Consider the following 14,099-nt stretch of genomic DNA (forward strand, 5'->3'; position numbering starts at 1 on the left):
TCCAGCTGGCTTATCTGACTGAATCTGCAAGGACTGGACCAGACGGCATGCTGCCTCTGGACCAGTGTGCCGCCACTCTGCATTCTCCCCTTTAAATAGGGCTCTGTCTGTATCTGTATGTGCGTGTGTAGGTGTGTGTGATGGGTTATAGGGGCTTACATGAGTAGCGTCTGTATCTTTACGAGCATTAAAATCTTGCATTCAGCTTTGAGTCTTGTGTACATGCTGTGTACATGTGTGTACATGCTGCTCTCACCTTTCCCATTCCTGGGTTCTCTTTCACTTTGGACACGGCTCGGAGCAGGCATGGCGGAGCGGGGGGCGGCGAGACCTGCAGGATGCCGCTGAAGTTGGTGGGGTAGATGGAGGGCTCCTGCGGGTGGAGCAGTGAGGGCTGGTGCTTCTTCCGCTTGGAGGACAGGTTCAGCTTCTGAGCTGCCCTGAAAAGACGAATAAACAAAATGCCTCGAGGTTAAACCTAAACTCAGAGAACCAACATCAAAGTTCATATTAAGGCAAATCGCTTTTTGCTCAGGAGGTGTGTTCTTCCAGCGAGGTACCCAACCAAAAGGTTATTGATTTTAAAGGTCTTTCTTGGCATTTTTTTAAGGGTGTGCTGCAAAGCCTTTAGAAATCACACGCTGAAGCTGTAACATAAAGGTCACCAAGCTCCTTTTAGTCTACCAAAGTAAACAAAGTCAGCAGGAGAGCTACACTATGCCACCACTCCCACCCTTTCTTTACTCTTAAAATGCTTTTCTTCCAACTCCCAACTCACACTCCCCTACCAAGAAAGATAATGCTACAGCCTTCCACTTCATCTAGAAACAGTTTTCTCACAGCTTGAAACTGAAAATATATAACATAAAAAATTAGCAGCCAAGACTCTTTGACTCTCAGGGGCCACATTTAAGCTGTTATAGCAGGAAGGCAGAGTAAAAGCCTGAATTTATCTTGCTCAAAAAAAAAGAAAAAAAAAGACAGGCAAGGGCTGCTGAAACAGAGCCCTCTGGGATACAGTCATGTCCATCTCTTCTGCAAAAGCTAAGCAATTATGACAGAGTGTGCTCACCCATTATTTAAAGTTGGAGTGTGTACTGTATATGTGTACCCAGCCCTCTCCTCTACTTAAGCAGTGCCTTAATAAACAAATGGCTGTCTGAGCAGTTCTGCTGGCACCTAACAGAACCCACTGCTGTAACCGAATCCAGCTTTTTGACAATCCTCTAATTAAAATCCACTGTGATCCTGCCTTTGTGTCTCCTGGAGACTGCGCTGAGGAGACACAGACTGGCCACAGGTCCAACTGAGTCAGGCACCGACACTCCTTTCTGTCTAAACCCCCTGCAACTAAAGGGCAGTACCAATATCTCTGCCTGGCCTGCAGGGAATCTAGCCAGACGCAGAGTGGTTCTAGGTATGGCATCGCCCTGGATCAGCTAACACCGCACCTCAGCTGGAAATTCAAGGTCAGAGGAGGAAAGTAATACCCCAATGAAATTCAGTGCACTCAAAGGGTTTTTACTCGAGCGGTGGGGTTTTGAGAGAAATGCGGGCAAGACAAAGAGGCGGTTGTCAACATGAAGGAAAGAGTGGCATGGAGAATGAAAGAAAATTGGAGTGAGAGATTAAAAGATGAAAAATCTGCAGAGCAAGGGATTTTAGGAGAAATAAAAAAAAGCAGGGCATGTGAGAAAGAGAAAGAGACAGAGAGCAAGAAAAAAAGAACAGATCCATGTGTGTCCTGGTGAGATGTAGTTTCCTAAGAGGCCACCCTGAGCTCATTAGTCCTGCGCTGGGCTCCTCCGGACAGGACTGGGTGGGCTACTGCCAAAAACGCAACCCCCTCCCCTCCACTCCGCTCCCCTCTCCCTATGTCCTGGAGTGACAACCCCCACCACTCCCCTACTCAGCAGTCCCCTCTCCACTGTACGCCCCCTGCAGCGACAGCCCAAGAGCACAATCAGGGAACACACTGCTGGCTGATGGAATAATTATTGCATCCAAGAAGGCTACAGGAGAAGGTCCTCCCCAGGGAGCTGCCTATGTGTGATAGCATGCGAGACGGATCGTGTGACAGGAAAAAATGAGATGGAATAGATGAATCTGAGATGGAGAGAAAGAAAGGGGAAACTACACCACAGTACACGTGGCTGTGTGCGACTACATGCATGTGTGTGTGTGCGCATTTATGAGAGGTATCCGCAGCACATTCATTCAAGATAAATGTACCCTGTCTCTCTGTCTCTGTCTTTCACTCCCTCTCTCTCTCACCTCATTCTGTCTCTTTCAGCAAAGAGATAAATCAGGCATCAGGAGTCACCATTAGACACCAGACAGGGGAAAAAAAAACAGGCAGGTAAGGGCACTGTACTGATTTATAATTGTCTTGACCAGTGAACGGGTGTTACGAGCAACCTGAGCTCGTAACCTTGAGATTTAATTCATGCTGCACAATGACGACTGGTGCATGTGTTCTTCAGTGGAAGGTGAGAAAAAAGGATGATATTGCTTTTTTTTTTGTACCACAACCACATGTACGCAGGGAAATTAATTGCTTGTCACCTCCTCTCCCTACCTCACCCTCCCTCCTTTACTCTTCCTGTCTCTGCATTTCCCCACTGTATGATCAGTCAGTGGAAAATAGGCGGTGAGGAGAGACTCAGATTTCTTGAACAACAACAGCTTGTCCACCTGTTCACTCCCCATCTCCATGCTAATGAAGCTGTTTCCGTACACAGCTTGGTCCAAATGCTCAAAAGAGGAACTGTGCATCTAGCGAAGCAGAGGCTCTGATATCTGTCAGTTTTAAGTTTGCACAAATGATTCACATGCTGTGCCTGCCCTGTGGAGTGATTCACAAACTAAACCAAAGGTTCCTCTCAACATGCACCAGTGAGAAAATGCTGCGATGGTGTACTTACAGCTCTTTCCAATCCATTATCTAGTTTATGGTCATAGTCAAAAAAGAGACAACTGATAGAGTTCAACTTTGCGGTCCATGTCTGTGTTGTCACTGTTCTCCATTACTTGCACATTTGATACGCTGGCACAGTCACCGGGAACGCGGCGAGGCGGGGCTGCTCGCTAGTTGGGGCACGGGGGTCCTCTTTGCTCCGATCGCAATCATCGAGGTTCCACTTGATTTCACAGGGGTTTGTAAGAAGCTGGAGGGGCAGAGGGAGGACGAGGAGGAGGAGGCGTGGGCGTCATAGTAACCAAATGGAACAAGTGCCAGGTGGGGCAGGGTGGAGGTGGGCAGACAGGATGAGCACCCTGCAGGAAAAGCAGTGAGGGGGTGCAGGTAGCCCAGAGAGCTTCTTAGGAGGAGGCGAGGAGGCGGTCAGGATGAGATGGAGCACCTCCTCTGTTCATGCACCACTAAAACACCTCGAACTCTTTCCATGCCTCTTCACCAGCAAAAGTTCAGCGCCAGTTCAGAGACGCAAAAACCCTGCAACAGCTTCCTCTCCAACTCAGTTTTTCACTCCTTCCTTCACACGAAATCCATTCATCCCACAGGCTGCTTGATTTTCTCTCATTCAGTTAATCCACTGTGGTGTGTCTGCTATGAGTGGCTGCAGGTCCTGATGCCTGGGTCCTTCCCAGAGTCTCTGCTGCTCACAGGCAGGAGGAGGGGGAGAGAATCAGCACGCCTGGCTGGGCTGGAAGATTTCCTTGGGTGGCTGAGAATGGGGAGAATTCCTACTCCTGTTCCGCCTCTCGGTCCTTCTCCTGCTATCGGTGAAATGCTGGCAGCTGTCCTGCCGTGTTTTTCTCTCTCTCTCTCTCTCTCTCTCTCTCTCTCTCTCTCTCTCTCTCACACACACACACACACACACACACGTACACACTCCCTCCTCCCTCCCTGCCTCCCTCCTCTCCCTCTCTCCCTTTCTTTCCTCAGCCCAGCCCCTTTTCCCTCCGACTGCCAGACGAGGTGTCAGCGCTCGATTGCTGGCTGCTCGCGGCGCAATTTGCGAGTACTCTCTTTCTCTCTCTCTACCCACACACACACACATACAAACCCCAGCAAACACACACACACACACACACACACACACACACACACATGCACCCCACCACACGTCACATGAATACTTAATGCATACAGGAGCCCTCTCTTCTTTTAGGGTCCCACACTTCAAACAGATTTGGTTAGTATGCCTACAGTGCATGCATGAGTGTGAATGTGTATGTGTGTTTCTGTGTTTGTGTGGGTAGTCAAAGTACACTTGTGCGCGTTTGTATTTTTTTTTTTTTGTTGAAGGATGTAATTAGCCAGATGAATGAGAGTGTTATTAATCATAAGGAGTGACACACAGATAAGGAAGGATATACTTAAGAGCAGAAAGATGGATTGCCTGAATGAGCAATGCTCTGACTCAATTGGAAAGCTAAGAGAGATTAAAAAAAGAGAGTGAGTGTGAGCAAGAGGAGAGAGAGAGAGAGACACACAATGAACAGATGACATCTTAGAAAGGCAGATTTATGCCGGCCAGTGAGAAAGAGTGCAGTCAGTCAATGGTCAAGGGTAAAAAGGGGAATGAAAGCATGTGAGTGGGCGAGCACCGGGGTGAGAGTACCCTGAATTCCCTGGGCTGCCAATTTACCAGTAAGCCCTCTCAGCCCCCGACCAGCCAGTCTTGTTTGAAAGGCTGGTGCTTTGGCTGCAGAGTGCCTACTACAACATATCGGCAGACAGAGTGGGTGTGAGACTTGCCAGATGAAAGTACATTCAGCGCAAACACACACCGAGCTCTCTCTGCCTCTCTCCTTCTGACACAGTGCCCCTTCTATGAACTCTGCTGGATTAAATTTGGAGGAAAAAAAAAAACAGAAAAATAAAAAAGCCTCTACCATCGCCTATCTGTTTGGAGAGTAGAGTATAGTAATGAAGCAGTTTGATATATCACATAACCTTTATCTTCCTCCTTGCCACAGCAAGCTTACCTCTGCTTTTCTGCAGCGTGTCCAAATTAATTCGCCTGAGGTGGGCTTATTTTTAAAGTGCAAGAGCCGTCTCCTGAAGCTTTACCACGTTTCCCTGACACAGAATCTCTTTGAATCATGACTGGTCACAATCAGTGAGGAGAAGACAATACTAATGTGGACACTGGTCCCCCTGACAATGCAACCGGTCATTAGTCTCATACCTAGTGGTGCTACCCTCAATGTGGTTTCAAGTGTTATACATCAAAATGACGTAATAATAGGGAACAGCCACAGTTGGAACTGTCCTGAAAGCCCCTCAGCTCCATCACTGTCTCCTTATGAACAGACCTTAGAGACAGATAATGATGGTAATATATATAAATGAGCCAAAGCAAGACAGATGTAAAATCAAGGACCATTTGAAATAAAAGGTCTTCTGGCGCCTTTGTTCAAGAAAGGACATCTAGAATCCGTCCTCACCTATGCAGGGAGTGACAGTGAGGGAGGAGGCGAGAGGGTCGACGACTGGAGAACAGAGAGAGTGGAGAAGCTGCGTTTGCCTGCTGCTTTCAAAGCTTCACTTTGGCCTGCTGTCAATAATCGCTCCAGCCCTCCTTTCAAGCTTTGTCAAATTAACAAGAGAAATTCCTCTGCCCCAGAGAATCATTAGCTGGTGTACCCATTAGCTTGTTTGTGCAGATCTGTCCCTGTTCTTCAGCTATACAGCTCTTTAGGTAGCCCCTTTCTGTGGCTAATTACCATGTTGGCCACATTTACAATCCTTGACATTTCCTTTCTGTGATTCTTCTTTTCCCCTCCGCAGACAAGATAAGGCTGGTCTGCCCATTCATGCAGGGATCAGATCACCGGGTCTGATATCAGACTGCTTTATCCCCCCTACAGTGAGTCTACCTCACACTGCTGCTGCTGATTAGCAGGCCGGCATAGCTCTTCGTGAATGGAGATGGGAATAGTGGGCTCCAGCCAGCCTCTACACCATGCCGCGATAATGACTACAGAACAATGAGTCAGGCTTCCTCGCTGCTGGAAACATTCAGAATTTATCCAGTTCTCAGAAGCAAAGGCATTTGTGAGATTTTTTTTTGTGGGGGATATATGCACACAAAGCCAAGATGTTGTGTGCTAGAGACTTTGTCAAGCCCAAAATGCCATATCAGCAGATGGTAATGATTGATTGGGCTGGATGTGTGTTGGTCTTTCAGGTGAGGTGCTATGTTTTTGAGTCAAAAGATAATCAATAGGAAACCTCCCCAGAGCTAAAATCAGTACACACTGTCTTATTGATGGGCTGCCCTTGACACGATCAAACAACCCTCTGCCCCAAAGGTATGGGGGGAATAACATAAATCTACCAACTGAGCTCAATGTAGGAGAAATACAGATATAGAAAAGTTAAGGTAAGAGCACCAGGCTAATGTTCAGACTCCCCAGTGCTGCCTGGTTCCCTCTTTGCCAAATTTGGGTTGGATTAAAACAGATCTTCATTTCTGCTCTGGCTCTCGATGGCCGTGGGCCCAGGTCGCTCACAGTCTGACCCAGCCGCTGCTAAGCTTCAGTGGTGATTAAGCGACCATGACATCAGCCCGTGAACACACACATTCATGTGGTGCACAGACAAGAGGAGGTGATGTCATACTCTGCCAACCAGCCCTGGCAGCATGAAGGCCCACCCAGATAAGATTTACTAGTGAGGTCAGGATGCTGATCATTAAGTATGAGACAAATGCCTCCGCACCATAAAATGCTACACAGTCAACTGCTGTAGTTGTATCTCAGCAGGTCAGAGTTGCTGTGGGTGTCAGCATCCCCCAGATGTATGGCCTTTCATGTATAAATATATGCATTACCCCAACACTAAAAGCTGAGTGGGGGTGGGGGGGGTTACATGGGCTGGGCTCTTAAAATAACCAAAGAAATAAGCATATTCAGGTTACCTGAGACACTGCATTAGGCAAATGGGGACAATAATGCATGACAAAGCTGATCCGAGCCTCATGTGTGGCGCTGAGGTTTAGTCTGGTAATGAGTCTGTCTCCTTTCCAAAGTCTCCCTGCAATCAAGGGACCACTCATATAAACATTCATTTAGTTTTTCTCACTTCCTCTCGCTCATGCTAAATCACTCAAAACAAAGTAATGTCTGAGGCCACAACATCCTGAATGCAGTGATAAATCTTGGAATGTGGCTCAACAAATGTTAATTGTCACAAAATGTGCCATTTTACTTCACAGAAGCCGCTAAAAAAAAAAAAAAAAAACAGCTCCCATCTGAAGTTACAGACATTCCCCTCCATGCAGTCCGGTTATCTTATCATTCAGATTAGCATCAACCAAAACCCAGATCTTTTCAGTCATTTTTGAAAAATGTGTTTCCTCTCTCCCTCTGCAGCACAAGATCCATTAAAATGCAGGAGAGAACTAACAGGCTTATCCGGTCGTCAGTTGAATCTTATCAATCCAAAGCTCTGAAGCTTTCAAACCGACTGCCAGCCTGCTTCCTCTTTTAATGGCAATCTGAAAGTAGAACTCCTCTCTCCTGTGTCAGTTTACACAGCAGCAGTTTACAGGAAGTGGCCAAACACCTCCAGGCTAGGATTTATAGACTTTCAATAAATCCTCAGAAATAGATAAACGGATCCCAGCTGAACCAGACAGCGATGAATGTGACGTCCAGTTAGCTGAGCAATATCTAGCCTGGCACGTTCCAAACACATTCAACCAAGGCCTTTTTAGAAAAGCTTTTTGTTCCAACAAGGTGTTCAACAAGCCTTTTGTTCCTGTGGTGTCTGGCCTTGGACACAGAATACCAAATGGGGCATCATTTGTGCTCTGACTGCTGACAGCCCAAGGCTGCACACACATCTTCACTGCACCAATCCCCGGCCAATTAGGTAAGGCCAAATGCATTCATGTAACATCTGTGAATGCAACGTATAATCACAGAAAAGAAAAGACTCCAGATAAAAATTGATGTCGCCTTGTGAGACTAATTTGCCATAGTCATGTCAAAAAGCAGATTCAAAGAGTTCTTCTATCAGAGCAAGAAAGAAGCGCAGCTTTCCTTAAATTAGTCCTAAATTCTACCTGGGGTTTGTAAACTTGTTCTGTCACGGTCTCGTCAGAATTCTTCTGAAACAGTCTGTGGACTGAGGTGGAAAACGAGGGATTAGAGCATCCTCCGGAGAATAGCTTGAATAACGGGGATCATTTCAAATACAGGGGAAGAAAGAGCGTAAGTGAGGAACAGGATAAAAAGCTGTGCAGACGCAAAGATGGCGATGAAAAAGTAATAAATTAGAGATCACTGAGATGGAAATAGGAGTGAGAATCTCCAAACACAGTCAGTATGAGGAAGGTGCAGGTGAAACAGAGAGACAGAGGCGGTGAGAGAGGGAGCAGCGGGGTGTACAGCCAAGTCCTTTCTTCGATCAGTGGGCCTGGCTCTGTGCCAGTGAGGCGATGTCCACGAGGAAGTAAATCATTTTCTGCCTGAGAAAGAAACAGGAAAAAAAATGATCGTTGGGGCTCTGCCACAGCCAGCTTGGAATTGCTTTATTCCCAAAGATGGGAATCCCCAGTCGGCCAAGAGTAAATGGAACAGTTGGCGACAAAAAGTGAAAAAACTCATCAATATTCAAGAAAACCTGGTTTGTTGCTGCAGTGCATCAGGCTGAGCAACAGTAGATTTAAGCACTGGCTTGTATCACAGAGGTAAAAGCGACTTCTTTGTTCATTTTGCTCTGCCTATCAAGGGAACGATGTTAAGCAGGTTTATTTTTTGTGCCTCTGGACATCAGATCAAGAAGAACAGACTCGTGCCAACAGACCCTCACTTCCCAAAGGACTGTAAAGAAGGTGCTCTGTGTCTGTGCCAAGGTTAAACCCTTTATGATGGAGGAGGGAATATTTTGAACAGAGCGTGTCACAAACCTTTCTTGCAGTAACACTGCCTTCCGGTGGTTTTGTGCTTAACGCCCTACCCATAAAGCATTGCATCGTCCCATTAACATCCCTAGCAATTCCCCCATACCCACAGTGAAAGACCACAAAACTCTCTTGCCAAGTCAGGGGTTTAAGGAGGGCTTAAGAAAAGCAAAGGAAGGACATTTAGGGTAAAAGTCAGGGGCTGTAATTCTATTTAAAGTTCACTTTATTGTTCTTCTAGCATTCAGGATTACATCTTGCTAATATGGCCTTAACTAGCTTGAACATTAGGCCATGTGGAGGTGAACAAAGCATCAAGCTTTAAGTCTGCAGGACCTATTTGTCAGTCAATGAGATAAAGGGACCAATTTAAGGCAAAGAACTGAAAATACCTGCAATGAGAGTCAAAAGGTCCTCAAAGGAAAATCTCTGGCAATTGACCCTAACTTGTTTACAAGAGGCTTCCAGAAAAGCTGCAGCGTTGGAAGCGAGTGGGGAAAACGCTCAGCTATTACGTCAAAATTGGTTCAGGCAGCAAAACTAAAAGTCTTGGAAGAAAATTCACTTTTCAGCTGATGGGTGACAGATGATAATGAAGACATGTTTTTCCCTGCTCTGCAGTCTGCAGCCTCTCCACCCCTGGCACTGCTGACAAAGATTAACAGCTGCTTTCATCTCTTCCAGTGTATTTTCACTCTGCTCCTCAGACACTGCTCCAGGTATTCTGCTACGCTCCTCTCCAGGGCTGCAGAGAATCTGGAATAACTTCACACTCTCAATACACATGTTGAACTCCGATTCACCCACCATCCCACCCACATCGTCCCTTGAAAAACCTCAGCAGGGCTGTTCTGCTCAGGGCATGCAGGGAAGAAGTCTTGGCACTGACATCAAGTCATCACCAACTGAGTGACGTTTCCTGTTCCCACGTTACCCAGTGGAGGCAGGTTACTGGATCTACTAGAGACAAATGAGGACTATTATTAACACAGGGTGCCTCCCCGATCAAATATAATGTCCTCTTAGATTAACACATAACACCCTATCAGAATGGAGAATAACTTCAGAGCATGATGAGTGCGGGAGAGACAGACAGAGGGGAAGAAAGCCAGCATACTTCAGCTCCACTTCTCAGCTTCATTAATCACTTTCTGCCAGGGTAAGACACCTAGCGATTATTTATTTGCACTTCTCCACACAGGGGCTATCACAACAAACAGGCCCGCAGGCTGCTGAGAACATTTGGGGGTGATTAATCAGTGGGCTGTCCGGAGAGACAGAACAGAGGGGAGTTCTAACACGTGTTTCTTAATCTTTCATCTATATTCAAGTCAATAGGCAACCCAACAAAAACCAGAGGGGGTCCAAGTCAGGTGAAATGAGCTGTACTGTCAGTGAGATAGCCGTGATAGCTAGATGTAGGAGTTGAGGACGAAGTGAAAATGATCATTTGGATCAGGCGAATCAATAAGCACATCGTGGATGTGTACAGAAAGAATACCGATCTAACCACATGGGGAAATGTGTCCCTGAGAACAGCCGCTAAGACGTTAGAGACTATAACCGCATTATTCAAGCTAAGCAGTTTATCCTGTATCACACACTCATAAAGTCAACCGCAGAAATACACACTGCAACACTCACTGGGCCACATAAAGCGTATGGGGATAATGGGATTTTTAGCACGCTGCAGCTGGCTCTCACGTGCTGGGTCGTGAACCGATTACAGACTATAATCCGCTCCATTCAAGACGATATGCACGCAGGAAGCAGCGACAGAGGCACAGAAGTGATAAATCCTCCTTGCAACTTTTAGTTTGATACAGCGTTTTTTTCACGTGTCCTGCACAAGCTGCTGGCTTGTTTCACATGTAACTGGAGGCCGGGGGCATAATATGCTTCATAAAAACTCTTAATCTTTTCTAACTCTCCACTAAGCAGTACACTGCGGTGCAAATATCATGTGGAATATGTATTAGAAGCACTACTATCCTTTTCCTGTTTAATGTAGCTGATTATGTATTTATTGCACCAACCTACAGTGAAGCCAAAGGTTTCATTTTTTTCCATTTGCAGATAATAGACAGTGTCAACAATAACAGTGTGTTTCATCACTCTCATTGGTCATAGCCAAGCTACCTTTCAAAAGAGATTAAAAAAAAAAAAACAACAACAGCGTGATCGTGGTGAAATGGTTCAGCTACTGAAGCTGTGCGTGATGAGGTAAACACTAAACCACCTGCCCTGACAATGGCCTTATCCTCAGTGGTAATCTGAACTCCATCGTGTAAAAAGCAGGGCCCTACCCATCGACAAAACAGAAGCATGGGGGTGTTGTGTGTGTGTGTGTGTGTTTCTGAAAAAATAAAGTGCTTGTGTTTGGGGAAATCAACCTACTAGCACTGATTAAGCAGCTATAAGTTATTCATGCTGAATAGAAGGCCATGGCGTGGCTGAGCACTAAGGAGCAATGATGCCTGAGAGGCCCCACCAGGAGCCATCTTTGTTTCTCTGGATTGTTAGACATGAAGGCAACTCACGGGAGCAGAGGCCACGGGCTCTACCCTGTGTCTGCACACAATAGGTCATAAAATTCCTCAACGCATATTCCCTTCCACCAGCTATTTTAGCATTCATTCTTTCTTATTCCACCACGCTCTCACTCTGTGTTTCAAGCCCACAACGCAGAAGTGACTGCGGCTGTAATGACAAAGATAATAGAGTCCATTTGCATGACTTTCACTGAGGGGCACTAAGGAGGTTTAGATGGCATCCCTCAGCCCCCACAGGCACGATACATAATATCCATTCAACAGGCGAGGGGTTAAAGAATTTGCAGAGTCGGGCATGATAACCAAACACTAATGTACTGATCATGGAACCCTGTGGGCAACTATCAGAGTCGTTATACAGCTGAACGGGGAATGCTTAACGTGGGCAGGCACACAGAGCTGGAAACGGATTGATGCTGCATGAGCTCGCCTGCCCACACGCAACTATCCTCACACACACACTGGCTTTTTTTTATCATCCCTACCGACATACTGAAAGAAAAAGGCAACACTGTGTTAGGGGGACAAGCCTACAGGACAGAGGTCTATGCTCCACATCCTCTCATTTCACCATGTGTGAAAGGAATCTGTCTGGAGTGGACAGCCGTGCTTTTCCCCTCTCCCCTCAGGGCTTAGTACACGTGGACCCAGGGTGAGTGCATAGGCTTGAGTCAGCGCTTCAGCTCTTTGTTTGTCAGCCCCCTCTTCACTGCCCCCCTGCAGGCTATGTGAGTGGGCCAGACAGACTTCCTGACTCAGGGATTCATTTGGGGGGACAGGGGAAAGGGCACCGGGTTATCACTCACGCAAGCTGTGACAAAGCCTCTATTTTTCTTTTCCCCATCACTGGAGATGTTTGCTGTTCATGACGACAGGCTCAAGTGATTCTACACTGCCCGTCACAACAGTGCCCATCACCCTGGTGCTGAGCGGGGCACAGCGCTAGCACAGAATGTTATCATATCCCAGGGAAGAGACAGAAACCCAGGAAACAGTCAAGGGAATCTGCCACTGCGACATCAGCACTTCAGCTGTACAGCAAATTCGTCTGAACACGGATTCTGTGACGAGTAACTCACAGAATCTAAATCAGAATTTGTCATGCAATATTCAGTATATACTCCTGTGCAGCATACAATATATAAGAGTCACTCTGGCTGTCTGAATGCTGCCTTTCCATGCCAATGTTTGATACGGTGGAAGATTAAATCTGTATCCTTCTAATGTCTGTTACCTGAGAATCATGGAGGATTATGAGTCAGAGAGACGCAACAAAGTGTTGTTTGAGGGTGGATGAGAAGGCACATGAGGGTAGTGGGATGTATCTACCTGCTGTAGATCCCTGAGGCTGCAAGGCCAGGCTGGATCTCCATCAACACCTCAGCCTTGACGGCGCCTGACAGGCCCTGGATAGATTCACACCTGGGCTTGTCTACAGGCTGCAGCCCCTTCATGGCCTCAGCTGGTGCTGCCACTGAGTCTGCCACTGCACAGAGGCAGCCATTAGTCCCATCAGCCTGATTATGGCAGGAAAATACCAGCTGGTGTTTTATCCAACAGTAAACAAAGACAAATACCACAGAGCAGCTCAGCCATCCCGACTACCACCCACTCAATACTTGCGATGAGACATTCCCTGCCCTGGGCATGTGTTGCTCAGATTCAGCAGACTGATATGAATCAGTTGTCATTTGTAGGGACTCTGGAGGTAAAGGTAGCATTAACATTTCAGCTCCACTGTGGTTGTGTCCTCAAAATGGAGCCAGCATTGTTTCCTGCCATGCTATACATTCGCCTACTCTCACTTTGGTGGAGGAATCCATCTCACTCCGGCTTCACAACAAAACCATTACCCTCTCGCCCCCCAGGGAGCAGACAGTCCAACTCCGACTGCACAAAACTGCACATTCCACAGAGCAGAAAAGAGAGAGACACTGAAAAAAAGACAAAGTGAGAGAGAGGGAGAGGGTGAAGAAAGAAAAGAAAAATAATAGACACCGCAGCTTATCACGGAGAATCAAATACCGACACACAAAGGTGCATCTAGTACACATTAGTTCACAAATACACACAAGAAGAGCATCACACATCCAAGTGAGCTCAGTGTTGTCTGTATACAGCATAACTTACTTGACTCCCATGGTAGCGAGTTCGATATTCTTCTCCACAGGCGCAGACCTCCTGCTCCTGATGCTGTCAGAGTGGAGCATCAGCCCGAGGACGCCTTCTGAATGACAACATTTACAAGCGCACTCGTCCCAGGCAGTCACCGTCCCACTCTGTATCTTTATCCCCCTGCCATGTGGGCCCTGATCCAGTGTGCTCAATAGACCCCTCTGCTCCACATAATCTGCCCTGCCTATTTGTCAGTGACAGAGATCCCTGCTGTCAATCACAGCAGAGCCAACCATACACAGCACTGTCCTGCTTTGTCTGCCTCAAACCTCTCTGTGTGGATCACCCCTATCATAAAAGAAGACACTACAGCAACACACGCCAGCATCACCACATCCTTTATAAACCAACAAGGATGGACTGAGAGACCAAGTTCCTCATGGAAACAATCACACTATAAACATGATTTAACAACAGACTTCAGCAAGTCATCCAACACATTATTCAGAACAGGAACATGCCCTTGTGATCCTGCAGTGCTTCCACTTTGTAA

General features: G+C 46.8%; 1 protein-coding gene across 2 annotated transcripts in view; it reads right to left on the reverse strand.

The window, feature by feature from the left end:
* Window positions 1–14,099, reverse strand: part of kif26ab (kinesin family member 26Ab) — a 65,686-nt gene that overhangs the window by 15,721 nt on the left and 35,866 nt on the right. Inside the window, exons 1-2 of one of the 2 annotated variants that reach the window (XM_041060779.1) lie at window positions 2,925–3,081; window positions 257–440 (exon numbers count right to left, since the gene is read on the reverse strand). In XM_041060779.1, coding sequence (XP_040916713.1) covers window positions 257–440; window positions 2,925–2,941 — 201 coding nt within the window. In that variant the 5' untranslated portion in view covers window positions 2,942–3,081. Of the gene's footprint in view, window positions 1–256; window positions 441–2,924; window positions 3,082–14,099 lie in introns of those variants that run through there. The other variant, XM_041060778.1, reaches the window with a different exon arrangement.

This window comes from Toxotes jaculatrix, chromosome 17 (genome assembly GCF_017976425.1).
Source record: "Toxotes jaculatrix isolate fToxJac2 chromosome 17, fToxJac2.pri, whole genome shotgun sequence".
In the NCBI taxonomy this organism is placed as follows: Eukaryota; Metazoa; Chordata; class Actinopteri; family Toxotidae; genus Toxotes; species Toxotes jaculatrix.